Source organism: Ostrea edulis, chromosome 4, assembly GCF_947568905.1.
Source record: "Ostrea edulis chromosome 4, xbOstEdul1.1, whole genome shotgun sequence".
NCBI lineage: Eukaryota > Metazoa > Mollusca > Bivalvia > Ostreida > Ostreidae > Ostrea > Ostrea edulis.
In genome coordinates this window covers 45936600-45964568 of record NC_079167.1, presented here as the reverse complement: position 1 = coordinate 45964568, position 27969 = coordinate 45936600, and the positions used below count along the sequence as shown (strand labels likewise).

Below are 27969 nucleotides of genomic sequence, written 5' to 3'. Positions count from 1 at the left end.
CGAAATATTTGAAAGTGTTAAAATCTCTACAACATTTGGGTTCTGGGGTAAATGGAGTGTCCAGAATTCATTTCTAGCATCAGTATTTCCTTCCAATCAATTTTCAAATGTTTCAAAATGGCCGCCATTGAAGAAAATGGCGGCCAAAAATCAAGTCCGTCGGATTTCAATCAAATACAGTTTTTAGGGTTTTTTGAGAATCCTGAGTGCATATCTTTCATCAACAACCATTTCTGACATGTGGAGGAAACATTTGTGTTGGCATCCCAACACAGTTATAGCTTGTTAAGGTCTTCCGTTTCCAACGGAAGACCTTCTAGTGATTGTACTGTTTATTATTATTTATTTTTTTTCCCTCGATTTCTCAGAGATGGCTGGATGGATTTTCTTGAAATTTTCAGGGATGATAGAGAATGAAAATATCTCGGACAGTTTTTTTCATTTTTTCAAAATTCACTTCCGGTCGGCAAATACGGCTTATTAGCTGTTTTCGTTGTCCAGCGTTTTTCTCAGAAGCGGTAAAACATAGAGTCACCAAATTTTCAGAGTTGATAGATCTCAGTTTGTAGGCTTGCAGTTGGGGGTTAAGAATGTCGGCCGTCACTTCCGGTCGTCACCGGAAGTGATAAAATGAATCGAAAAATTAAAGTTGTACTTGTTGAATCGAAACCTATACCACTTTATCAGGTATCTTTTGGAGTATTGAAAACCGTTGACCCCACCGGAAGTGGAAACGTCGACTTCCGGTAATTAAGGAAAAACTTTTCAAATTCTCCTTTTTCAATGCCTTAAATCTCGTTTACTAAACAAGTGTTTGACTTGTATTTAAAATATATTGTAGACACTATAAATGTCTAGAGTAACGTCAAATATTTTTCGAAAATTCACTTCCGGTCGTGAGATACGGGGTGGACAAATTCAAACTTTGTTTTTTCAGTTTCTCAATAACGAAAATATATAGACGTTTGAAACTTGTAGGGTTGATCAACTAGCATTAGGTCATTGTACACATACTTTCAATTTTTTCGTCCGTCACTTCCGCTCTATACCGGAAGTATTTGAAAAAAATGACGATTTTCCGATTTCTTCCAGTGATTTCTCAGAGATGGCTAGATAGATTTTCTTGAAATGTTCAGGAATAATGTCTTATGAAATGACTTTCCTGTGGTTATTTTTTTTCTCCAAAATTCACTTCCGGTAGGAAAATATGGCCGATTTTCTGTTTCTCAAACGAGATTTTGTCCAGCATTTTTCTTGGAAAGGGTAAAAGATAGGTTCATCAAATATTCAGGGATGATCAATCTCTGTTTGTAAGCATGCAATAGGGTGTTGAGCATGTCGACCGTCACTTCCTGTCGTCACCGGAAGTGATTGAAATAATCGTAAATTTCAAACTTTTTCTTTTAAATTGAAACCTATATTAGTTTATTAAGTCTCTTTCAAAGTGTCAAAAGAATATCGACTCCGTCGGTAGTCAAAACGACTACTTCCGGTTTCTTGATAAAATACTTTTTTACTTTTCATCTCTTTGTCCCCATAAATCTCGCTTATATTTGAAGTGTTTGATATGATTTTCACATGTCTTAAGAATAGCATCAACTTCTAAAGTTTTGACAATTTCGTTGTTCAGAATTGACTTCCGGTCGGTAGTTACCTACTACTTTTTCTTTCTTTAGTCTACTTCTTTTTGTTGAGAACTCTTCAGATAGAGACGTGAAATTTTCAGGGAATATAGACAGTTAAGAGTCGCTGTCATTTATAGGAAAACACATCTGAATAGTACTTCCGGTTGTCACCGGAAGTTACAAGAAATGAGTAAAAAATTCGATAATACATTTCTCATTTATTGTTAAAGTACATTCTCTGATATATTTGAATGGTTTTTGTAGGATCAGAAAACTCTTTACCGGAAGTGAACAAACGGAAGACCTACTCATTACTAGTAATGAGTTTCTAGTTATTCTTATTATTATGTCTACGAACACAAAGTGTCGGAGACATATTGTTTTTGCTCCGTTTCTTATTATTCTTATTATTATTATTATGTCTCCGAACACAAAGTGTCGGAGACATATTGTTTTTGCTCCGTTAATTATTATTCTTATTTTTAAGGTCTTCCGTCTCAACGGAAGACCTTATAGTGATTCTGATGTTTCTTTTCCTCTATTATTATTATTATTGTTCTTTTTCTTACCGATTTTGTGCACGCGATTTCTCTAAAACGGCTTGATAGATTTTCATGAAACTTTCAGGAAAGATGTAAAATAGGATTGTCTAGAAAGGTCTTTTTCGGTTTTGCAAAAATCACTTTCGGTCGGAAGTTACGGCTGAATTTCCGTTTTTCAAATGACATTTTGTCTGGGCGTTTTCTCATAAACAGTTAAAGATTGAGACTTCAAACTTTCAGGGATGATAGATGGTCACTTGTAGCTATGCAGTAGGGTATTATCATTGCCATCCGTCACTTCCGGCCGTCACCGGAAGTGAACAAAAGAAACGTCAAATTTCAAACTAATCCTTTTGACACAAAACTTGCATAGATTAACTAGATATCTTTCGGCGTTTCAGAAAATGTTAGACTTACCGGAAGTTTAACCAACAACTTCCGGTTTTTAGAGAAAAACTTCGAAAAAATGGTCTTTCTTTGTCCTCGTATATCTCGTTTATTTATCAAACTTTTAATCCAATATTTACAGATTTTAATGACATTATCCATCTTAAGAGAACCATGTAACACTATTTCAAAATTCACTTCCGGTCACAAGTTACGGCCGATTTTCCGTTTTTCAAATGATATTTTGTCCGGGCGTTTTCTCATAAAAGGTTAAAGATTGAGTCTTCAAAGTTTCAGGGATGATAGATTATGAATTGTAGCTGTGCAATAAAGTATTATTTTTACCATCCGTCACTTCTGACCGTCACCGGAAGTGAACAAAAGAAACGTCAAATTTCAAAATTATGCTTTTGAAACAAAACTTACATAGATTAGTTAGGTCTCATTCGGCGTTTCAGAAAATATTAGACTTACCAGAAGTTTAACCAGCAACTTCCGGTTTTCAGAGAAAAAACTTTTAAAAAACGGTCTTTCTTTGTCCTTGTATATCTCGTTTATTTATGAACCATTTAATACGATATTTACAGATATTATTGACATTATCCATCTCAAGAGAACCCTGCACCACTATTTCAAAATTCACTTCCGGTCATAAGTTGCGGCCGAATTTCTGTTTTTCAAATGATATTTTGTTTGGGCGTTTTCTCATAAACGGTTTAAGATTGAGTCTATCAACTTTCAGGGATGATAGATGGTGACTTGTAGCTCTGTAATAAAGGTTTATCATGATCATCCGTCACTTCCGGTCGTTACCGGAAGTGAACAAAAGAAACGCCATATTTCAAAATTATGCTTTTGAAACAAAACTTGCATAGATTAATTAGGTCTCTTGTGGCGTTTCAGAAAATGTTAGTCTTACCGGAAGTTTAACCAGCAACTTCCGGTTTTTAGAGAAAAACTTCGGAAAATGGGTTTTCTTTGCTATCATATCTCTCGCTTATAAAGCAAGTGTTTTTGTGATTTTCAAATATATAATTGACTTTATCCATCTTCAGAGTATAGTGAATTATTGTTAGTTTTTTTTAAAATTCACTTCCGTTGGTTAAATATGTACGATTTCCGGGTTTTTTTCTCCAAGTGTTTTCTCATAAATACTCAAAGATTGAGTCTTGAAGGTTTTAGGAAAGTTAGATGGTGACTTGTAGATGTGACATACGTGTTTCAACTTTCCTCCTGTCACTTCCGTCATCCGCCGGAAGTACCATAAAAATATGTAATATTTCATTTTTTAAATCCTAATCCTCATAAAATTATTTAATAGAGTGTAATAAGTCATATCATTTCCACCGGAAGTTGGTTGTTCGAAACCGGAATATTCATATCTAGTGATCAGTCATTCAAAAACTTACTTTGTTAAACACCACTCTGATTCCACGCACAAGTACTCTGAAGTTGAAATAAAAAATATGCTAGAGTTTCTCATTGACAATATCTTCGTGGTCTTTGGTGATCAGGTCTTCCAACAGTCTGTTGGAATTCCCATGGGCACGAATTGTGCTCCTTTGTTAGCTGACCTGTTTTTATATTCATATGAAGCAGAATTTATTCAAAAACTTCTACGTGAGAAGAAAAAATCTCTCGCTGTGACCTTCAATTCGACTTTTAGATATATCGATGACGTTTTGTCTATTAACAATGATAGCTTTCATTCATATGTCGATTTGATATGTCCCTGTGAGCTCGAAATAAAGGACACCACAGAGTCGTCCACTTCTGCTTCATACTTAGATATTTTATTGAAAGTAGACATTAACGGCAAACTGACAACTCAACTGTATGACAAACGGGATGATTTCAGCTTCTCCATCGTCAACTTCCCACATTTATGTAGCAATATTCCATTATCACCTGCATATGGTGTTTATATATCTCAACTGATTCGATATGCAAGAGCTTGTTCTGGGTATAGTCAGTTTTTAAATCGAGGTAAGCTACTGACAAACAAGTTGATGGTACAGGGATTTCAACAGTCTCGATTGAAGTCAGCATTTCGCAAATTCTATGGTCGTTATAACGATCTAGTTCGTCAATACAACCTCGCATTGGGTCAAATGCTGTCTGACGTGTTTCATACCGATTGTTAAGCCGTTCTTGGCACACTGATTTGACTGCGGATAACTCCGTTTACCTGATCAGGATATGGGGCTCACGGCGGGTGTGACCGGTCAACAGGGGATGCTTACTCCTCCTAGGCACCTGATCCCACCTCTGGTGTGTCCAGGGGTCCGTGTTTGCCCAACTATCTATTTTGTATTGCTTGTAGGAGTTATGAGATTGATCACTGTTCGTTATCTTCACCTTGCATTAATATGCAAGCACCCTCAGGTAGTATGGATTCAAGTTTATTCAAATCATAGCCTGAGGGGGTGGGATGGGGCCATAATAGGGTAACAAAGTTTTTTACGGGAATATATAGGGAAATCTTTTTTAAAAATCTTTTTTCTGTAGAGCAACAATGCTATGAATAGTCATTTTAATATTCAAGAATCCACAGGTTGTGATATTATTTGAAACATACCAAACCCATGTTGTGTGGATTCACGTTTGGTAAAATCATAACCCAATGGAGGCATAATATGAAGTCAAAATGTATCATGGCTTTAAAGAGAGGGTAAATATCTTCTGAAAAATCGCAGGGTAAAGTGACTCAGGTGAGCATTGTGGCCTATGGGACTATTATTCACTTCTACAGAAATGTCACCAGATTTGGGCAAAGTGCCACAAATTTTGACATGCGTGGCACTTACACCTGTAACATTGACGGTTCTTTATTATGCCAACTGGGCGACTCCGTGGCCGAGTGGTTAGAGCATTGCGCTCAGAATCACACGGCCTCTCGCCTCTGTCGACGCGAGTTCGAATCCCGTTAGCGCCGGTAAATGAGAAAGTTTCCCACTTTACTTTCGGAAGGTCGGTGGTCTCTTCCCAGGTACATTGTATCTGGGTTCTCTCTTCCACCAATAAAAAAAACTGGGCGCCACCAGATAACTGAAAAATTGTTGAGTGTGGCGGAAAAACATCAATCAATCATGCCAACTCCTTCCATGACTACTGTGATACTTGTAAAAGTATCTGGAATAATTACCAAAGAAAGACTTTGTGTTATTTTTTTCTTGTACATTTATATAATGCTGTACTTTTCTTACTTTGTACATAGCTCGCCAATGTTCATGGCGTGGTGGTGACATCAAAATGAGGCTTCTGGAGGGAGGGAGAGTTGACCTTATTGGCCAGGCTGTCACTGTTTCAAAAGGAGTCTTTGTATTGTGACACAAAATAAATGTAGAAATACTTGGTATTCTTTTAGAGCTCTCTTTTAGGTCACCTGAGTCACTCTTGTGACCTATATTGCTATCCATTTTTAGCTCTTCTGAGCCAAAGGCTAATCATATGGCCATATGTCTGGCGTGCGGTGTGCGTCAACTTTTTGGGGAAAGGGCTATATCTCAAGAACCCCTTGGCCAATTTTTGTCAAATTTGTCACAGGGTATCCTTGGCCCAAGGGCTTTCATTTGTACTAAAACGAGGGTTGTGACCCTTTAACAACGGGAAATAATTAGGAAAATGCAAACAAAAGTAGTGGTTGCTAAAAAATCTTCTCAAGAACCACTGGGCAAATTATCACCAAACTTATGCATAAGGATGAGGATAGGTTGTAGATAAAAAATTGTTCAAGGGATCATCCTGGGGCAAAGGGTGTGGTCACTTCAAAGTTGACCTTAAATTTTGTTTTGTTAAAACTTTGATATTTTGCTTAGTATAAGGACTAGGATCATCATATTTTGTCAGTTGATGCATCTTAGGACCAAATATCATGTTGTCTCAAAAGTAGGTCATGGTGACCTACTTTTTGAATTTCGCAGGTAATTATTATTAAATGGATTTTGATGCATATCTTGGACACTTTTGAGCCTATGATCATCAGAAGTTGTCAGTTGATGGATCATGGGACATTGAACTGCGTCATGTAAAATGTATGTCACCATGACCTACTTTCTGAATTTTATGGCTAATCATTTATGAATACATTTTAGGTTGTTATTTCAGATACCAAGAGGTTTAGAATCATCAAACCTTGTAAGTTGATGCGTCTAGAGGCCTCGAAACATATTTATTTTTTTAAAAAGTAGGTCACAGTGACCTACTTTTTGACATTCAAATTTCACATTTTCAATTTTAGATACATATTTTGGACACTATTGAAGCTAGGATCATCAAACTTTGTCAGTTGATGCATCTTGAGTCTTCATAGTTTGTTGACCAAACAGTAGGTCACCGTGACCTACTTTTGGAATTTGACGGCTATATTTTAATATTTCAGATACTATTTGACTTACAATTATCAAACTTTGTCAGTTGATGGGTCTTGAGTCTTCAGAGTGTGTCGACCAAAAGGTAGGTCACTGTGACCTACTTTTGGAATTTGACGTTTATATCTGAATATTCCAGATACTATTTGACTTCAATTATCAAACTTTGTCAGTTGATGCATCTTGAGTCTTCAGAGTGTGTCGACCAAAAGGTAGGTCACTGTGACCTACTTTTGGAATTTGACGTTTATATCTGAATATTCCAGATACTATTTGACTTCAATTATCAAACTTTGTCAGTTGATGCATCTTGAGTCTTTGGAGTGTGTCGACCAAAAAGTAGGTCACTGTGGCCTTCTTTTGGAATTTGACGGCTGTATTTGAATACTATTTGACTTGTCAGTTGATGCATCTTGAGTCTTCAGTGTGTCGACCAAAAGTAGGTCACCGTGACCTACTTTTGGACAGTTACATTTAAATTTTTAGGTACTACTTGACTTAACATCATCAAACTTTGTTAATTGATGAATCTTGGTTACTGAGAATTTTTGCCTCTTTTACAATGTATCAGAAGAGCGATTCTAGGCCCATGGGCCTCTTGTTTCCCAACGTCATCTGTCGTGCATCATCTGTAAACTTTTCACTTTTTATCTCACCTAAGCTGAAAGCCTAAGTGAGCTTTTCTGATCACCTTTTCTCTGTTTTCTCTCTGTCACTCCAGTCATCCATCTCTCTGTTTGTCCGTAAACTTTTTAAATTTTTATATTCTTCTCCAGAAGTTAAGCACTAGGCCTGTTTCATAATTCAATCTATGATAGTTTCTTAGAAATAAATAGCAAAGACTTTACTTCAGTAATGCTCAACTAATCTTTTATACATTTTGATATATTTAGGAAATACTTATTTGAAAGGCTGGTCCCTAAAACTTGATATCCTCTAATAGGTCTCATAATTGTGCGTTGTAATTTTTGACATTTGAACAAATAGTTTTGAAATTTATATTACGTAATATGTAGTTTTCGACTCTCTACTCATTGATGTCAAAATTAATTCGAATAGATTTCCGGTTGGAATGATTTCTCAGTTAATCAACATGTGATTTTCAGAAATGACAAATAGTATTGTGCCTGTTGTTTGTTATGACATACAAACATTCACTTCCAAGAATTGATGTAATTTACCTGGTCTTCTTGGTGTTTGGATATTTATTGAAGCATGTTTTGATAGTGATAAATCGGGAAGACAGATTTCAAATTGATATATTCTTTACACAAACGTGAATGACAACGATGATAATGTCACCACCAAACAATCGGACATTCCCGATTTTCGCCTTTCGGGATGGCTGAAAGCATCCAAGATATATGCAATAAATGTATTTTTCAATTATAACTAGTTCTAATTGTAACGGGGACCGTTACATATGTTCCCCAAACCTCCCCCAATTAAAAAGTGATGTCCTTGTGAATCTATAGCAAAAAATCATATTATTTTAGCCTTTAATTACATGTAGTACGTTCAATATGGTCATTTCAGTACCAAGAAATGAAAGAAAGCGTTGCACGTGCATACACGCGCACGCGTGTATGATTCCGAATTTTTGTTGAAGACGTTCTACAGGCATTTGTATCATATACCCACAGTATGAATTTCATAACGTTTCCACCAAATATAAGGAAGTTATAGCGATTTTAAAATCGTCCAATCAGAATTCAGCACACGTGCATGCACGTGCTGAGCAGTAATTCTAACCAAGCAATTTGTAATGAGTACCAAGACACATCTAAACCCCTAATATCAATAGAATTTGATGAAAAACAAAAACGTTATCGTCCTTTAAAAATTCAACATTTTAAAAACGTTGCGCGTGTGCGTTAGCATTTTTTTTTGTTACACTCATATATAGATACAAATATTGTCTACGTATACTGTGAATATCATCTCATTCGCTTCATAAATAAGATAGTTACAAACGTTTTAGTATTATACAATCAAAATGTTCGCTCGTTTGACAATGATCGGGGAATCCGGAAGCTTTTTGTTTAATTTTTTAAAAAGTATCGATGTAAGATCGAAACAAGTTCTGACTGGAGTTTTCAAAATGCCAGACTTCATAGATGCGGTCGAGACGATATCCTAAATCTAAGGCTTTGTGAAGTTCTGTAGTCACCCAGGTGCCAGTCAGACTGCGCTGTGAATCGGTGTGCTGGCATCGCTCGTCAGGGTCTAAGTTGCGATGTTCGGCATAAGGGAAAGAGTAATTTTCCTCCCGTCTTATAGGGTAGCACGGGGTGATACAGACCTCGGGGTGGGAGGACGCGACAATGAATCAGACCAAAGTACTCTCTCACATTCTTGAAATCGCTGGTGATGACTTGAGGATGTCCGGTGGGAAACGGTTTGTATTTCAGAACGTAAGGATACAAGGAACACACATCGACGTATCGCATGTCTCCCTCGTCGCAATACAAGCGAGTAGCATTGGTACGACCTCCATATAAGGTTTCCCGAGGATTTAAAGGATCCTGAATATTGACCTCTTGTATAAACGTTTGTAACTCGGAGTTGTTTTGAACTTGCTGGTCAAACTCGTGTTCCCATAGGCTCACGACTGTATACCCTTGTTCCTCTAAAGCTGTGGCTCGTTTCATTGTCTGCACGTGCAGATCTTGATACGTATGCTGGACTCGATGAGGATGCATTTCCGTCAACAGATTCGGATAACAGATAGGACACCCGTGCCAGTAACAGCCGTAGAATTCATAGACGATGCGCGATTCCTCATCGTACCCGTCCACCGTATAGGGGCCTAAAGTGACTTCACCCCCATTTTTAGCATGACGTATGGAATGGTGTTGATTCTCTAACCAGGATAGCCAACGGCAAGCCTTGGTCGAGTAGCGGCGCGATGGTTGATATCCGATATTAGGAATATTGGCAATGGTGTCCGGGGGCATGAATCCTCGTCGATAGGCTAAATTAGCCGTGCTCGCAAAAGTAATCGATTCCTGAAATGGGTCGACGCGTACGAGACCATAGAGGGTAGACTTAAATTGCGCACAACACCGGCGCAAAATATCCACGTCCGAGATACAGTAAGCTAGAAATTCCTTCTGGAAATCAAACTCTTTTCCCTGCTGCTGATTGTACCAGGTATAGAAGGCCTCGCGATTGGATATCGACATGTCGTCAGGATTGTAGTAGTGCGCAGCTGGATAAGGCCCCACGTAATTCTGGTTCTGTTCCGTGTTGAAAAAGTGGGGGAAATAGCCTTTTTTCGGTTATCTTGGCAAGGGCAAAGGGTAAGAAATTGTAAGAATCAATGAATCTCAAGCCGAATACTCCCATGGATAAGATTTTACTCCCGTTGAGAATGACTGCGGGTTTGATACAGGCTGTGTGCACCAGATAGTTCAAGATGAACTGCCCATCGTATCCCTTGAAATTGTGCGCAATGATGGTAGCCTCGTCGTGTTTGAGTGCAAAAGTACCCTTCTCATCCGTCTCGGCCTGCAATAACCAGTCCATAAACTGTTTTAAGGTGTCTAGTCCTTGAAATACGAAGCGGCGTTGCGCTCCAAATCCTTGACAGTGGTGACAGGGGATGTCGATATCTAAACTGTCGCAATGTTGACACACGCGTTCTGCTACACATAAATTCGGGATGTGAATTCCGTTTTCCTGTGTACATTCGAAGTCGTAATAAATGTACATTTTCAAATCCTTGTTGCGTTTCGGTTTGGGTTTCCTTTGAACAAAGCAGCGATGTGGCATGGTGACGAGTTTCTTGCAGATGTGGCATCGAGATTGACCTCCGCAGGCGTGCTGTTTTAATAACTGCTTGGACATCCATTTCTGACACTGGTCACGTCCCATTAAACTGCAGACGGTTGTCATAGTATTGTTACTGTAGGGTTTCAAGTGGGTCTGGTAACACGTAGCATTTCTGAAAAAACCCTTACAATGAGGGCAATTCGTATGGGTACCGTCCGGGGAACAGGGAGTATCGGCTAAACAAAACGAACATCGGTGAGGACAGACGGTACGATGCTCTTCGATGTGGCTATATCCTACATCACAGTAATCGCAATAATATTGATTTTCCGCCACTCCCGGCATAGATGTCACAGTAATGGTATCGTAATGTTCGTTATCCAGCAGAATGTTCAAACAAACACCATGGCCCTGTCCTTTGTAGATGGGTTCTAACCTTAAACGCTGTGTGTTCGTCTTAAATTGAAATATTTTCAATCGATAATGAGGGGCAAGTACCTGCTGTAATTTCTCCCACTCCTGAGGGCCACAGGGTTCGTTGATTGGACAGCCGGCTTGTTCCATGAGAGCTAAGGCCTGTCGTTTCTGGTCGAGAGCTCGTACATCCCCATACCTCATACGTTTCCATTTCTTCTCCCATTTGGGGTCGGAATGCTCAGGTTTTTGACTGTGTAACCGTGCCACGGCGATAGCTCGGGGTAGACACAGAGAATCCTCGGGGTTTTGAATTTGAACGATAGCTCTCTTGGAGATCTTAAATTTCTTTTTATCGACTTGTAGATGTTTTTTCTTCTTTCCCCCGCTACCTTGCGGATATTTCACATGGAAAAAAAATCCAGCTGTGTGGCTCCGTCTGTCATCAGGAACTCTTTCTTAGATTGCTGTACGGCTTCTATCTTATTCAAAATTTTATCCTCGTTGAGATTCTTGAACTGTGTGAATTCCACCCAAATCTCGGAATCCAAAGACGGGTGTCGAATATTTAACCGTACATAATCATTGGGGTTGCACTGCATTTCCCGTTTCACATTTTTGAGCATATCTTTGAATAATCGCCGAGTAAAGGAAAAATCTGGAAGCTCTTTGAACGTAACGTTGTACACATTTTGTTTCACTTTAAATTTCCTGGAATGGCGGCCTCTGTCGAGCTTGATTTGATAATATTCCGACACTAACTGTCGTTTTTCTCTGTCTACCCCCCCCCCCCCCCCCTCCCCGCTGTAAAAATCTCACTCGTTGCCAGTTTTCTCTGCGGAGTTCTAATTCACGCTCTCGCTGTATGTGAAGTTGTTCCTCTAAAAATCTCAATCGCTGTTCAATATAATTTGCGTGGAAGTCCATTTCCGTTATTCCGTAAGTCGTTGTGTATTCGCTCAGACATGCTGATGAAAGTGACAACGTGAATTGTGTATTGCGTTTATATACTTATTGTGACGTCATAGAAAAGCAGGTTTTTCCACAACGTCATATAGAATGTTCCAGTCCTAGCTCGACCACAACGTCATATAGAATGTTCCACAATGTCAATAACCTGAACTCTAAATTAATTAACATTTAATAAATGTGTAAACTTAAAATCATGCGTTTTTTATTCATACCCACTGTGAATTTTAACAAAAAGGATTCAAACACTGAGGATTAACACACCGATAAAACACAGCTCAGGCCTCGTCGTCATAGCGACTTTAACCCTACTGTTACGTCATAGCGCTATCGATTCTTCCCCATTGTTGTGTCATAGCACGCGCTCTAGTTCATACCCGCCTAGCCCGGTACACAGTCTTAACACGCGCTACCTCGGCACGCGCAACCACGGTCCACCCCTAGCTCTCGAATGCACTAAAACTTCACCTCAAAAGTGCACTCAGTTGAACCGTCCATCCACACGCAAACTTGACCTTTTGACCTCAAAAGTGCACTCAGTTGACCCGTCTATGGAGGCGGGTTATACTACTCTCGCGGACAAAATCTCTTATCGAAAATCGCCCATATCTGCCAACAGGAAGTGAATTTTGAAATAATAAGCCTTTTCACGATAAATCTCGCACATGCGCACAAATGCTTCCGGACGGCAACCTTCCATCATGTTTACGTTGGTTACATGAATTATAATGACAAAGCGGGAGAATTTGAACAAACTAAAGGTAAATGATCTGAGATATCTGGCGGTAGATGTTGGCATTGATGTTAAAAGAAAGAAAAAAGAATAAATCATTCAGGAATTGCTGTTAAGTCAGACTGAAACTTCGATTTTAACACCGATCGTAGAAAAAGACGCACTTGAATCTCCGCTAGTAGGATCGTTTCAGGACAGCTTACCACCATTCAACGTTGTTGCTTATGAAAGTCCGGGTTACTCGTCCATCCCCACTATAACATTTAGTGATATCTATAGTTATATGATCGAAAGACCAACAACATATGGTGGTACAGCAAGCAATTTCAAGGGCTTGGACAGATCTGTGAAGCACTTTGAAGCCGGTGACGTCCAAGATATTAAAGTGTCAAAGGTAAATTTTTTTAATAGACCTATTAAATGAGAATCTTTTTTCCACAACATTTACTCTGATTTGTGAAATAGTCATCAATATTAATTGTACTAGCACATGTATATAATAAATGCATGCTCTACATATAGAAAAATTGTTAGGCCTACTGTATACAACATTGTTTAGGGTTGTTTTTTATTTAATCTGTTCAAAGTTGTACACATTCTTTCCAGATAAATAGTTCTGTCATATATGTCAGAGCAAAATGTCAGGCATCTATGAGGAAACAGCAATATCAGGTTTTCATTTGCATCCTGACTACAAATGCAGGCAAACCAAATGTACAGCATGGATACTGTCAGTGTCCTATTGGGTAATTTATTTCACCAAATAAAAAGTAAAATTCTTCTAAAAAGCTGGGTTTTAGATAATTAGAAACTTAGCTTTTCAAATTTATCCAGAAATCATAATTGCCACAATTATGAATTTAAAATGATTTCATATTAATGATATATCTTTTATGATTGTATATTTCTTTTAATCAATTGAAAATATACAACACTTTTCTTCAGAAAAAAATACATGTATATAGGCATTTGATTACTCCTTTATAACAGATTATATTATTATTAAAATTAATTTTGTTGTTCCTTTTTATGAATTTGTAGGTTAGCACAGGCATGTAGTCACATAGGCGCCCTACTTTTTGCATTGAGTCATGCAAAAACTAATGAGACGACTTCAGAGAGCTGTACATCTCAACCATGTAAATGGATCATTCCTGGGCGACAAACAAAACCAATCGGACCAATCAGCACTTTGCCCAAGAAAAAGCGTAAATTGGCAGATACTGAAGAAAACCTTGATCCACTCGCAGCCTATGATCCTCGCCATTCAGATGACAAAGACATAAATATTAACACCACTCTGTGGCAGTTAAAGGAATTAAGAGATGTCTTTCCACATACAGGTATTAAGGATTGAATTTCAACAGGAAAAATTTACTTGTATAGATATTAGTATTTATAGATTTTAACAATTTTGTATAGTTAATTTTGAGGAGTCATTATGTCACAAATAGATGTCATTCATAAACATACACTTATTTTGTAGGGATGTCCCACTTGTGGAATATACCCGACCATGCCCCAGAAGCCATAAAGGAAATGGAGGTCCAGGATATTGAAGATCCAATGGTGACAAGGATGAAAAATCTTATATTTTGTGAGGATAATGGTAAGGAATGAAAAAATAATTCATATATACTATATAACTATACTGAAAGCTGCAAAATTTATAGATTTCAATTTGATGGACATCAATATTATTTAAGAATATGCAAAATACTAACCATCGTATGCATCCTCAGTTTAATATAATGATTACCTGATGATTAACTTTTACATTTCAGCACCTCAGATTACAATTGATCACGAATTGGTTGAATTTATTGAGACGAGTACAAGAGGCCAGAGGACATCAGAAATGTGGCAGAAACTACATATTGGTCGTTTAACCAGTTCCATATTTGGTGATGTATTGAAGGCTGGACCCAATCCAAAGTCTTTGATCAAGCAAATTGTAGAGGGGTCTAGTCTTCAGAAGTAAGTTGTGATAGTTTATGACTTTATAATACATGGGCATACATGTGTATATAGGTAATGCGGAATACAAATACAGTGTAACGATAAAACCAGACAATTATTCCAAGCTAGGCCCACAATTCCTTAAAGTCAGGCTACATTTAATGTAGCTGACATTATTCTCGTGTTCTAACTACTGAGCTACCCTGGCTGATATCATTAATTTAATATAAATTGTTGCTTTCATATGTTGATATGGAAAACATAATATTAGAACTAAAATTATCATTATAATGTTATGAATGTAATACATTTATTATGAATGATAACATATGGGGATAAAAAACTTTAATATATACAATGTACTTGATCGCCATGCTGTATTTCTTTTGTCATCATTTTATTTGATATACATATAACTAAAATTGTGCGGGCCTTCTTTCCCTAGGTTAAAGTTCTGTGTATTTATAGGTATGCATCTCTGCCACCAGCTGTTCAGTGGGGACAACAAAATGAGGCAAAGGCACGCTCAGAGTATGTCAATCTGAAGACTGCCACAAACAACAATTTTAAAGTTGAGGATACAGGTCTCACTTTGTGCACAGATAACTCATTTTTGGGTGCCTCCAGTGACGGGAGAGTTTTTGATGGTGACAGCATAGGTGTACTAGAGATTAAGTGTCCATACTCCATCAAGGGAACTCAAGTAACAACAATGGAAGTGAGTGAGATTGTTGCAATGGGATGTCCAAATTTCTGTTTAGAATATAGTATGGAAGGACCACGTCTCAAAAAGAGCCACAAGTTTTATGCTCAAGTTCAGGGAGAAATGGCAATTATGCGATTACCATGGTGTGACTTTGTAGTATGGACAGACACTGCTCAGAACAATATTTGTATTGACAGAATATATTTTGATTCAGAGTTTGTGTCCTCTATGATGCCTAGACTTATTGAATTTTATATGCATCACATTATCCAGTTACAGAGCTCCAGATAATTTCTATTATTTATCTACTTTTAAGATTTTTAATCTGTTCAAATTCTGTTTTCCTGAGATATAGTCATTAAAGAGCAATGCCACTTTGAATTTTATTCTCCTAATGGATAGAAGTAATGCTTTTCCCAATTCAGAATTTGATAAACTTCATAATGCATATTTCTGCAAAAAATCCTCATCCTTAAATATCTGAAGCTCTGAAGTTACATTTACAATGTATCATTTGAACTTATTGCTTTATAAAAGAAAAGTCTGACAATAAAGTTGAAATTTCATCATACTTGTGTATATATATATATATATATAGTATGCACTTCTGACAGGAAAGACAATTGATATTTTAAAATTTGATTTAGATAACCACACATATCATTGTTTGTTGTACAGTATACAAATGCCAAATCATGCAATGATCAACATGCATAATCAATAATTCATTAATCAATAATTAATTAAGTTTTGAAAGAAATTATTTCATATAATCTATCCCAAATGTATAAACAAGTGTCAATATCTTTGAAGAACAGTTTCAAATGACTGCAAGTGTCATTTTTATCAGATAGCAATGGATTTCTACATTAAACTAAAAAATATTCATTTGCCAATCACAAACCAACTGGAATCACACCATAAATATGGCAAGCATGGTTTATAAATATACATGAACAAGAAACGTGTAACATATGTACAAAAGTAGAGTTGTTTACTGATCACTTAAATGAAGCATAAGAATCGTTTTCCCTTTGACATGTTCCACCATAAATGTTTTGTTCTCCTAATTATCAAATTCCAAAAATAAAAAATATGTTGACATGACTTCAATCAGAATAATTAGTTTGAAATCATTTGAATTACAATTTGTCATTTTCATCAGTCTGAAATCAATTAAAGCAGCACTTCCTATAAAAATACACTCATGTACATAAATGGAAATTAATTTGTAATTAATGGCACATCAAGATTTGTTAGCCAACAAATCACCTGGAAAATTTTAGTGACTAATGGTTGCAAAGTTATAGGCATAACACCATCCAAAATATGGAAGTTTTTAACTCGACCTATACTCCTCTCTACATGTATTCTTAATGAGGCTATCTCCTGTGTTTTGAAAACTTCATCTGTTGAAAATTGCGGACATGCACCTCTGAATGGAGGAATGTTCAAATTACATTTTTTATTTTCCAACAGATCTCTTATCGTAAAACCTTTGTCCGCCATAACACTGTCATTTTCATCTAACAGATCTATAATACCTGAATTAATTGTCAGTTCTCTGTCAGATACCTTACCTGGCCAACCTTCAGATATAAAAGAAATAACACCTGATGGTGTGATGCCAACAAGAAATTTCACAGTTGTATGATGTTTGTAGTTAGAAAATGTCATACTCTGATTTACAAGACTAGAGGACTTCTGTATAAAAAGTTCTGTACAGTCGAGTATAACTCGAACAGATGAATACTTTGATTTAAAAGATAATGGCATTGTTCTGTCGATGATATCACGTGCAGGAAATGGATTTAAAGATTTCAGTTCACATGCAAGTGAAGAAATCCAGGTGGCAAAATATTTGGAAAAAGTACTCTCTGATATACCAAATCTATGGGCAATATCAGAGGTAAACAGTCCTAGTCTAAGTCTAAGAAGGACAGCAAGTAACTGGTCAACCAGCTCCAATGACCCCTTAGATTTCCTCTGTCTGTCTGCTGTCAGGTATGTGTTGGAGCCAATCCAGTACCTCATTCTCTCTGCCTTTGGTTTCATGAAGCTATGTTAAAAAAAGGATTAAATTATGTATTAGGATTATACAGCAATAGAAAAACATGCAATGCAGATCTATATTTGAATGATGTAAAACTTAGCGAAAAGTAACTAAAATTACAAAGCTATGTACCACTATGTTCAAATGTGACTAAATTTGTATGCCTACTTGAAAAGCCACATAAACACTGCAAAAGAAGGCAGCCCAGTGTAAAACTTTGTCTTGGCATCATCGTTGGCAATCTTCTCTACATTCCAAATGTATCTGGAGCGTTCTCTCTTGAGGTCGTCTAACTCCTTCTTCAAGGCAAGGTTCTCCTGTAGCAGAGGGTCAGGGTCACACTGTACACCTGTAATTAAAAGATAACATTAAGGATTGAGACCAGACAGATGGGTGTCTGATGACAAATTTAAATTTGAATAGTTTGGTCAAGAAAGGACACAAAACAGTGGTAGGAGAGTCAAGAGCCCCACAAGTTACCCAACAATGACCAGTATACACATAAAAGTATGTGATTACTGATGTTTCTTTCATGAAATAGTTTATGATTTATAGATTTTATTTAATTTAATCTCTCATTTTTTAGGGGGTGGGGGTCTTAACAACAATAATTATAGTAGACCTCATTCATATTTTCGTAAGACATTGACTTTTGATCTGGCCAACATGTTCAAAATTCAAGCCTAAACAATTAAATTCTGTATCTATATTCAATAATTTTTAAAACCTCTTTGAAATATTAATATTTTCTTTTTTTATGTGTACCTTCATCTTTCAAAGTCTTTATATCAACATCATCAAGAATCATATTCTCATCATTGTTGTTGTTGATGTCTTGTAGACAGTCGGGTTGTGATGTATAATAGCTATGTGAGTACAGACTGAAGTCGTGGTGTTTCTGCATCAAAAGTCTCTCTGTTCTATCCGTCTCGTTGATTTCCTAAAAAAAAATTAATCATTTATATATATATATATATATGGTCATAATATATAAAACATATAATGCAGTTAAATTGTGATATAACTCAATGTGAATAATTTTATCACAGTAGCTAACTCAACTGTCATTTCACCTCATATCAATTACAATATGAAAAAAAAAAAGTCAAACAACATGAGCGTTCTTTCATAAATTGTTATTCTTACAATTTGAATAAAATTTTAGGCTAGATATTGACCAAGGATGTACAGCAACTGTCTATAAGTGAGTCATCATTTCATTTTATGACTATTTATTTGACAAATGTCTTTTTAAAAAAAACTTATTGCAACATTATCATGGGTCATAGCAACTTTTGGATAAAAAAAATATAGGAAAAATAGGATTTTATCATCAGAAAGTAGGACAAAAATAGGATTTTCTAAAAACGAAAATATGACCTTTATAGGACAAATTTATTAACAATAGTTTTTAAAATTTGACAGACTCCACCTCCCCTCACATCTGTCCACAAATACCTTGATCACTCTTTACTTTAGAATATAAATTATTTGAATTTCCAAAGTTACTAGTGTGGTGTTTAGTTCTACTAATGAAAGGTACTTTTCAAGTCATCAAAATTGTGTGTTACATGTATCATTTTTGCAATTGGTTGCCATCCATTAACAATTGAACATTTTCAACTTCTTGATAACTACCAGTCCAATTCTTTTTCAAATTTGGTATGAAACATATTTGGGACAAGTGGAACATAAATTGTAAATTTCAGGACTCCTGCACCTCTGAGGCCTTAAAGGGTGGGACAAAAACTGCTAAATATTTACCAATTTCAAATATATTCTTTTCTACAACCACACATGTGCAAGACAAATGATGTAGAGCAGAAAGACTACTACCAAAATTGTAAATTTCATGATTCCCTGGGTAGAGAATCTGAGCCCAGGGTAGGGTCAAACATAGTATATATAGTGTTTAAGTGTAAACACTTAATTATATCATTGATACTAAATTGAAACTAAATGGATATTTTGGAAAGAAAAGATATTCCTTTACCAAAATTGTGAATTTGATGATCCCAGGGATAGGGATTTTGGTATCAGGGTGGGACCAAAATGGCCAGTTATTAAATGTCAGAACATAAGGCATTAAGTACTGTTTCAATTCTTTTCAAATTCGGTATGATACATTGTAAATTTGAGACTAATTCTTTATGACATTATAGTAATTTGAAGTTATTTTTTTTTTCTTTGGTGATTTCATAAATCATTTTCAATCATCAAAGTATCAGCAGAAAATTTGAACAGTTTTAAATAATTAAGAGAAGAAGAAGAAAAAAAAACTGGACAAAGTGACCTCACAATTAGTTTTCAATGAAATACATAGTGAAAAATGGAATGACTCACTTATGGCCATACACTGAACAGTATATATACATGTATAATATATGAATCTATATATTAATTCACATAGATTACAAAAAAAAAAGCACATTGATTTTTTTTTTCATTAAAAAAGAACAACGAAGAGACTTTGGACAGAACTCATTTATCCTAATGAATTCATTCATCTCTACGTCAATACGACAATAGTTAAAGATGTACGTTCTACCTGTGTAAAGTCATCGTAGAGTAAACATTCAAATCACCTGAAGTAAATTCCTTTTACTGTGTCTTTCCTCTCGAGCAGCCTGTGTCTCGGATGGTTCCCTTGTCTTATACGAAAACAAAGTCGGCCGATAGTTGATGTCCGTGGGGTCGTCACTATGCCAAGAATCAACAAAATGCTCAGAGCATACCCTACTGTTCTCATTTGGGGCCCAATTATTTCTGTTTATTGTCTTGATCCATGCGGCTCGCTTTCTTCTGTCGTTGGGAAATCTGAAAAAACTTACACCTTTCTCTTTTGCTTTACTTCCTTGTCGGTTCGAGCATTTAAATACAACGCACTGAATGACCATGATTTGTTGCCAATATAAACATACAATGGAACGCGGATGTTGCCGTCCGGAAGCGTTTATGCGCATGTGCGAAGTACAGTCCCGCAGTTATCGTGAAATCCTCTAGACAATTTTATTTTCTAGTATCCCTGAAAGTTTCATGAAAATCCATTTAACCATCTCTGAGAAATACTGCCGACAAAAACGAAAATAATGATAACTAGAAACTCTTTACTAGTAGTGAGTAGGTCTTCCTTTACACAACATGTACTTCCGCTGCACAGTTTCCTGTTCATACAAGAATCTGAGGAAGTGCATTGACAAAAAAAGAGAAAACACAATTATTTGAATTTGAAAGGAAAACTAAAACCTATAATACCTGGTGTGGATGAACATTTCCGATGATGTTTTACTCTTAAATCTAAGCGTCTCCTTATTGACTATAAGCCCTGAATGTCTCATGTGTCTATCTAAAAGGGTGTTGCTAAAACGCGGAACGGAAGACGGAACGGAATTTAAGAATTAGAATAATTAATACGGTAAAAATCGGGGAGGGGGGGGTGATTCATTTTGATTAAAATGGGATTTAAAAAGGCTATGTTTGGGGGAAATTGTTCAAAAAATCATTTTATCTTTTACAATGTTCTTTTCGGGGGGGGGGGGGGTGTACCTTTTATTCATTGGATGGGCTCATAAAATCTTTTCTTACGATACAAGCCAGAATAAAGTAATAAAATTTGAAAGGGGTTTAATTATAATTCAAGTCTTTTTCAATATGTTATCTTATATATTTTTTCTTCATTTGTGAAACAACATGCTGTCAAAATCGGGGGGAGAGAGAGAGATGACAAACCCGGGAAAAAAGATAGTGCCAACAGGCGCTTGCTTGATATTTTTATTAAAATTTACTATATATGCAAATTATTAAGCAAGCGCCTGTTGGTAAATTCATCCACAAAATACGCCGTTTAAAAATACATGATAATGCATTAGTATGAGGTATCAATGTGAAATGGTGGATTCTGAGGATGACTTCCTGTTCTCTCTGTAATTTCTGCATCCCTTGTTCACAATAAGCCTTTTGATTTTGCAAAATGCTGACCTCCTCATAACATTATTGCATAATATATTTTCCGTTCCGCGTTTTAGCAACACCCTATCTAAAAGCGTTCTACACAAAAACGGGTGGACAGAAAAGGTGGTTTGGACCTGCCGACCGGAAGTGAACTTTTCGTCATATTTTCCATATAGTTATGAGCTACATAGTGTTTATCATGTCTAAAAATGTCATTTTCATTAAATGTTTCATAGATGAGAAATCCTCTTATTAGAAATAATATTCCATCACTTCCTGTGATGACTGGAAGTGACGGACGAAAATGACATACCTTTATCAGAAGTCTACAGACTATAGTTTATCATCCGTTCAAGTTTCATAATTCAATCTTAAATAGTTTCTGAGAAATAGCAAGAAGAATAAAACATAATTTCAAGTCGCCATCTTCCGATCATGCGCAAGCAAACAGACACGTAGAAACAAGTCTTTAACTTTAATTTTATCGATATATATATTCTACACACTCCATTGAAAACATAAATCATATGAAAAACAAGTAGAAATTTTTACTCATTTTTCGTAAATTAAGGTGACGAGAGGAAGTAGTATGTAGTATGTATTCCTCTCGTGTGTATCTCCCATAAATCACAACGACTCTGTACTGTTTATATTAACAGAAAGTTTCACGTCTCTTTCTGAAGGGTTCTCTAAAAAGAAGTAGACCAAAGAAACAATAAGCTGTGAGTTACTACCGACCGGAAGTGAATTTTGAGAAACAAAATTGACGAAACTCTAGATATTGAGACTGTCATTTACATTTATGAAAACAATGATATGTCTTACGGCGTGACCGTTTTGAGGGCGAAACAAAACGTATTGGCATTAGAATCTATATAACTATAACAGTAACAACAAATATTCCGATGTTAGCTCCTACTGGACTTTTGCGAGATGGGCTGACTTTTACAGTCAACGGCTGACTTTGACACGAGCATATAATATGGAAAACTTTTCGTGACATCTGTATGAAGCGATGCAATGTACAGAAATATTAGTTGTCCAAACATTATCGAGTTGTTCCGGTTCATTTCCATACTCATACACTTTCTAAAACAGTAAAGTCTATGTGACCTAATATCCCCATCAATATTTTTAGGTCACCTGACCCAATGCAATTGGTCAGCATCCGTCGTCGTGCGTGAACGCTTGACCATTCTTAACTTCTTCCTGATAACTGCCATTTATTTTATTTATTTCAAATTTGGTATGAAGCATCTTTGGGACAAGGGGGTATAAAGTATAAATTTCAAAACTTCTGCACCCCTGGGGCCTTAATGATGGAGCAAACGTTGACCAATGTTAAAAAATCTTCCTTACATCTGTAAGAAAAACTGAAAACATAGATCTGATCATGTAGAGCTGGAAGGCCTCTAAGACCGAAATTATAAATTTCTTGATATCCGGGGTAGACGTTCTAACTCCAGGACGGGGCCAAACTGGGTACTAGTATTTAATGTTTATGTGTAAACCATTTAAATAGCATATATCTTCTTCATTGCTATGCTGTGGGCCTCTTGTTAGTTAAATATTTTAGATGAAATAATTCCAGTTCCATCCCCGCCAAGCTCTGGGTTTTTTTTATGTCAGTAATGAAAAGATTAATCGGAGACTGGGACAAGACTTATGGCTTTCATAACGAACTAGGATTACTTTTCAATATTTACGTACATTATATTGGATAGAATGAATAGATATAAAAATCAACAGGATTCGAATTCACTACTACCTAACATGGCTATTTCTACAAACGAAATATGAGTTTTCGGTTCACATGCGGCTTTAATAAATGTTTGGAGAGAAATATACTGGGAAAATATGGTTTTTATATTATGATGCGAGAATACAGCGACCAGCGCCGTAAATCGAAGGTTTTTATAATGTGTTTATTTGTATCTCTGGTATGTCCAAATATTTTCTCATAGAGCTACAGATCTGCATTAATGCAAATGTACATGTAATTCCGAATTGTAGGTAGGTTCATCATGTTCTGTGTTTTACCTGTGTGGCTTGTACGTGACAGCAGTAATTCTCAGATAGCATCTATTCTCTCAGTCAACAAATTTGGCCAAATCATTGCACATCCGAAGCAATCAAACAAAATCACTACTATTGAACGCTGGACAGATGCGTTCCTCATATTTACTAGCATATGTATTGCTGCTCATCCAGAAAAAACCCAGCAATTATTAAAGTACATCCACGATGTTAGACTGAGGGCTGAAAAGTCACAAGGTTGGCCTAATTATGACGAGCAATTTCGCTTGCGTATAGCAACTAATCCGTCTATGGACTGGGGCAGGGTTGACACAGAGCTTTGGCTCATTTACATGACCCCTTCAACACATCATCCCCTCAGCCACCATCAAATCAGTACCTCAAGTGCTTTGATTATAATTACAAGGGATCCTGCCAGAAGATTCGTGTAGATATTTACACCGTTGCCTCAAGTGTGGCGACAACCATCCGTCAAGTGATTGTGCTAAAACCCAAGCTAAGTCGGGCAAACCAGGGGGATCAAGCAACAATCAGCCCTTTCGGGCAAATAGCAACCAGTCACAATCCTTTATCCCAGGCCAAACCAGACAGCAGTCTGGATGTATGAGCCCTGGCAAATTCGCCAATAAATACTAGCATAGTAGTTAGTTATCTCCACACATATCCAAACACTACAGCAGCATTTCAATTAAAAAATGGTCAAATTCAGGGGTTTAGATTGCAGTATTCGGGTCCTCGAATGCCAATGTTTTGTCGTAATCTTATATCAGCCACTGAGCACACAGAGGTGTTGCAAGAAAAAATCCATAAAGAGGTGCTCGAAGGGCGAATGGCTGGTCCTTTTGACCCCCCCCCCCCTTGCATAATTTGCACGTTTCCCCAATAGGTGTCGTTCCAAAGGCAGATGGCGGTTGGCGCATGATCTTTCTTACCCACCGTCAAATAGTATAAACCACCATATTGACCCGGTTCACACATCCCTTAAGTATACTTCATTCGATACTGTAGTCCAAACCATTAGTCTTCTGGGTAAGGGGGCATTCATTGCAAAAGTCGATATCAAAAGTGCGTTCAGGTTAATTCGGGTTCATCCAGCTTGCATATGAATGGCAGTTTTTATATTGATAAGTGTTTACCTTTCTGGTTGTGCTATTTCATGCAAATTTTTTGAAATGTTCTCATCATTTTTGAAGTGGTTGGTCATAGAAAAATCAGGGATTGAAACGGTTCATCATTACTTGGATGATTTTATTTTTGCAGGCAGTGCGCATACAAGCCATTGTCATGTCCATATGCATACATTTCAGTCTATGTGTGTCGAGATGGGAATACCTTTGAACCAGGATAAATCTGTTAAACCCACTACCTGTTTAATATTTCACGATCTGGAAATTGATACTATCAAAATGCAAATTAGAATACCCATAGAAAAGGTTGACAAATTCATGAATCTCCTACTCTTCTGGGTCTCGAAAAATAAAAATAAGTTATCTACCCTTCAGAGCCTGGTGGGCAAGTTAAATTGCTTTGGCATAGCAATACCCGGTAGCAGGGCATTCAACCGTACATTTTACAACGCCACGATTGGTCCCACTAAGCCATCGCATCAAATCAGAATCAATCACTCAATGCGTGAAGACATGAATAAGTTTTTGAGGGGATTTAATGGCGTAGTGTATTTCCCAGAGAGGGAGTGGGCCACCCAGAACACTTTACAACTGTTCACGGACAGTGCAGGTGGATCTATTTTAGGTTGCGGGTGTTATTTTCAGGGTCAGTGGACCTAACTTCAATGGCCACATAACTGGGCCATTACTTCCATTTTGAAAGACATCACATTTTTAGAACGTGTGCCCACTGTGCTAGCCATATCAGTATGGGGCAGTAGGTTGCAAAACAAAAAGATACTATTTCATGTGGACAATATGGCCTTAGTGCACATTCTTAACAAACAGCCATCTAAGTCACATCGGGTCATGTCGTTTGTTAGACCACTTATCCTTCAATCCTTGCACTTCAATATTCAGTTTAAAGCCCATCATATCCCTGGGAAAACCAATAAAATTGCTGATTCTATATCTCGCAGGCAGTGGGACTTGTTCAGGGACCTGTCACCTGCAGCTGACCACAACCCTCAGCTAATTCCAACTTCGTTCCAGGGGCTGCTTTGTCAAGTGAAATAAGCCGCCTTTTACACGCATCCTTGTCAGCAAACACCAACCAGGCATATATGGTGGGTATTCAGGCATTCAACTATTTCCGTAGCATTCAGGAACTACCTAACACATGGGCACCACCGGATGCTTATATCAATACATTTATATACACGGTTACAAGCAATCCACAGCTAAAGCATACATCTCTGCCATTAGTTTTCATTGCAAACTCCACTGGAATGCGGATCCGATTAAGCATTTCATAGTGCAGAAACTGTTGCAGGGTATGAAGTGCACGAATTCAATTTCGGATCCACGTTTACCTATCACATTTGACATTTTGAAACTAATCATAAATAAACTACAGGTTGTTTGCTCTAAGACCCTTCTTTTTAAAGCATCATTCTCACTAGCTTTTAATGCCTTGCTTAGGATAGGGGAATTTGCTTTGTCAAACGGCAATTCTGTGGATCGGGTTTTACAGACTGGGGACATTTCCCTGCACACTAACTATTTAACCATTAGATCTTCGAAAACTGATCAATTAGGAAGGGGCACCACATTGACAGTACATAAGATGACCGGAATTACTTGTCCAATGCAGGCCATGCACGATTATATGGAGGTTAGGGCATAGAAAGCGGGGCCATTATTTTGTCGTTACTCTGGTCAGCCTCTTACTCGTTACCAATTTACCTCAGTTTTGTGACGATCGCTTAATTTAGCTGGGATAGACAGTAGGCACTTCAAATCCCACTCGTTTCGCATTGGTGCAGCAACTACACTCGAACAACAAGGCATGCCAGCTGAAGTTATTCAAGCGGCAGGTGGATGGAGATCTGTTGCATATCAGTCATATATTCGCTAAGCTATTTAACGTTCATATGCCTTGAGTATATAGCATGCCTAACATTCACCAAATTTTTCATAGGTCAAATTAAAGTGTGGATTGTTGGATCCTCCATTATTAAGAGGGCGGCAGTGGCTGCCAGATCCAGGACAGGGAGACCAAACCTTAACGTTCCAAACACGACCATTTGGTGGCAAGGCTACGGGGGTATGGATTTATATGAGTTGGTGTCGAAACTTAAAATATCAAAGCAGGTGCAAGATATTCCTGGTTTTATGATTGTTCATTGTGGGGCAAACAACATAGGCCGTACCAACCTGTGGTCACTGGTCAGACTTCTTCTGTCAGCTGTACTAGAAATAACCAAACTTTTTCCTAGTGTGAGATTAGTGTAGTCCTCACTTCTACCTAGATTTAGTTGGCGTTATTCTACGCAGGAATAGGCAATGGAAAGCGCCAGAGCAAGAATTAACAGGTAGGTTAATAGCTTCAAAGGGTGGGGCGTTCATCAAACACACACAGTTTGAAGCTAAGCCCGTTCATCTGTATCATTCTGATGGTGTGCATCTGTCACAGCTCGGGAATGATTTATTTCTGAATAATCTACAAGGTGCCCTTGAAACGTTCATTGGCGGAAGGGGTAATGCATTTCCTTAGACCTGTTTCGATTTGCGGCAGTCTGGTTAGCGGTGACCATTTGAGTTGGCGTACTGCCGCCGTCACCACGGTTCTGCAGTATTTGCAGTATTGATTGATTGGTGGCAGTTGCAGTCCCACAAGCGCTCCTGTTTCACGGGCGTGTGTGGCACGTGCAAGTGGCGTTTCGGCGCACCCCAACTCAAATGGAGGAGTGCACCCAATATTCTGCAGTTTCATGCCATGAACTTGAAAATTTGCAGTATTGATTGATGATTGAATTGCTGAATGAATAATAGAATTGTTGTTGACATTGATTGATTATCTTAATTCTTGTATTATTGATTGATTTATTGATTTATTGTATTTACATTGGTGACGTTGTGCACTTGCGTTTACCCAGTGCACAATTCGCCCACCTGGGGCCGTCACATTTGATTCATTGATTGATTGTTGCGGCTCTGTGGTAGACCCCAACCATCACCGCGGCCAAGAGCGCCAAAACAAATAAATACCGCTCATTATTATAGTGGTTGTACAGTGTTATTTTTGGACAGGAATCGGTGATAATATCGCATATCCAAGTTTGTCTTGGATTTGCGCATTTATCTCCGTAACTGTATCCTTGTCAGTTTTTACTAAAAGGGCTTGTTCTTATTTATTCCGGGAAATTTAATTCCGCAATAGTCTAATATATATTGACACGTACATATCACTTCCTTTCTGGAACATTCTTCCCTTGAAATTGGTGCGGCGTAAATTGGCTATATATATATCACTTTAAAATCCCACCGCTCCCACCCCTTT

General features: G+C 37.3%; 2 protein-coding genes across 2 annotated transcripts; one reads left to right on the top strand and one right to left on the bottom strand.

The window, feature by feature from the left end:
- The first annotated feature begins 7164 nt into the window (after positions 1 to 7164).
- Positions 7165 to 20765, top strand: LOC125678037 (uncharacterized). Its single transcript, XM_048916146.2, has 6 exons — positions 7165 to 13208; positions 13421 to 13560; positions 13856 to 14157; positions 14301 to 14423; positions 14599 to 14791; positions 15242 to 20765. Exons 1-6 carry the CDS (start codon positions 13098 to 13100, stop codon positions 15768 to 15770), a joined length of 1398 nt encoding a protein of 465 aa, XP_048772103.2. The 5' UTR covers positions 7165 to 13097; the 3' UTR covers positions 15771 to 20765.
- LOC125678036 (uncharacterized) lies at positions 16035 to 20883 on the bottom strand. Its single transcript, XM_048916145.2, has 4 exons — positions 20118 to 20883; positions 18298 to 18472; positions 17701 to 17881; positions 16035 to 17538 (listed from the first exon to the last, which is right to left on the bottom strand). The coding sequence occupies exons 1-4, from the start codon at positions 20493 to 20495 to the stop codon at positions 16704 to 16706; spliced, it is 1569 nt and encodes a 522-aa protein (XP_048772102.1). The 5' UTR covers positions 20496 to 20883; the 3' UTR covers positions 16035 to 16703.
- Between the last annotated feature and the right edge of the window lie 7086 nt (positions 20884 to 27969).

Excerpts from the sequence above, each read along its gene's own strand:
- LOC125678037 (XM_048916146.2), top strand. The coding sequence starts at position 13,098 with ATGATCGAAAGACCAACAACATATGGTGGTACAGCAAGCAATTTCAAG. Across the intron at positions 14,158-14,300 it reads AGATGTCTTTCCACATACAG|GGATGTCCCACTTGTGGAAT; the intron begins GTATTAAGGATT and ends CTTATTTTGTAG. Across the intron at positions 14,792-15,241 it reads GAGGGGTCTAGTCTTCAGAA|GTATGCATCTCTGCCACCAG; the intron begins GTAAGTTGTGAT and ends GTGTATTTATAG.
- LOC125678036 (XM_048916145.2), bottom strand. The coding sequence starts at position 20,495 with ATGCGCATAAACGCTTCCGGACGGCAACATCCGCGTTCCATTGTATGT. Across the intron at positions 18,473-20,117 it reads GTAAAAGGAATTTACTTCAG|GAAATCAACGAGACGGATAG; the intron begins GTGATTTGAATG and ends ATTTTTTTTTAG. Across the intron at positions 17,539-17,700 it reads GTGTTTATGTGGCTTTTCAA|CTTCATGAAACCAAAGGCAG; the intron begins GTAGGCATACAA and ends TTTTTAACATAG.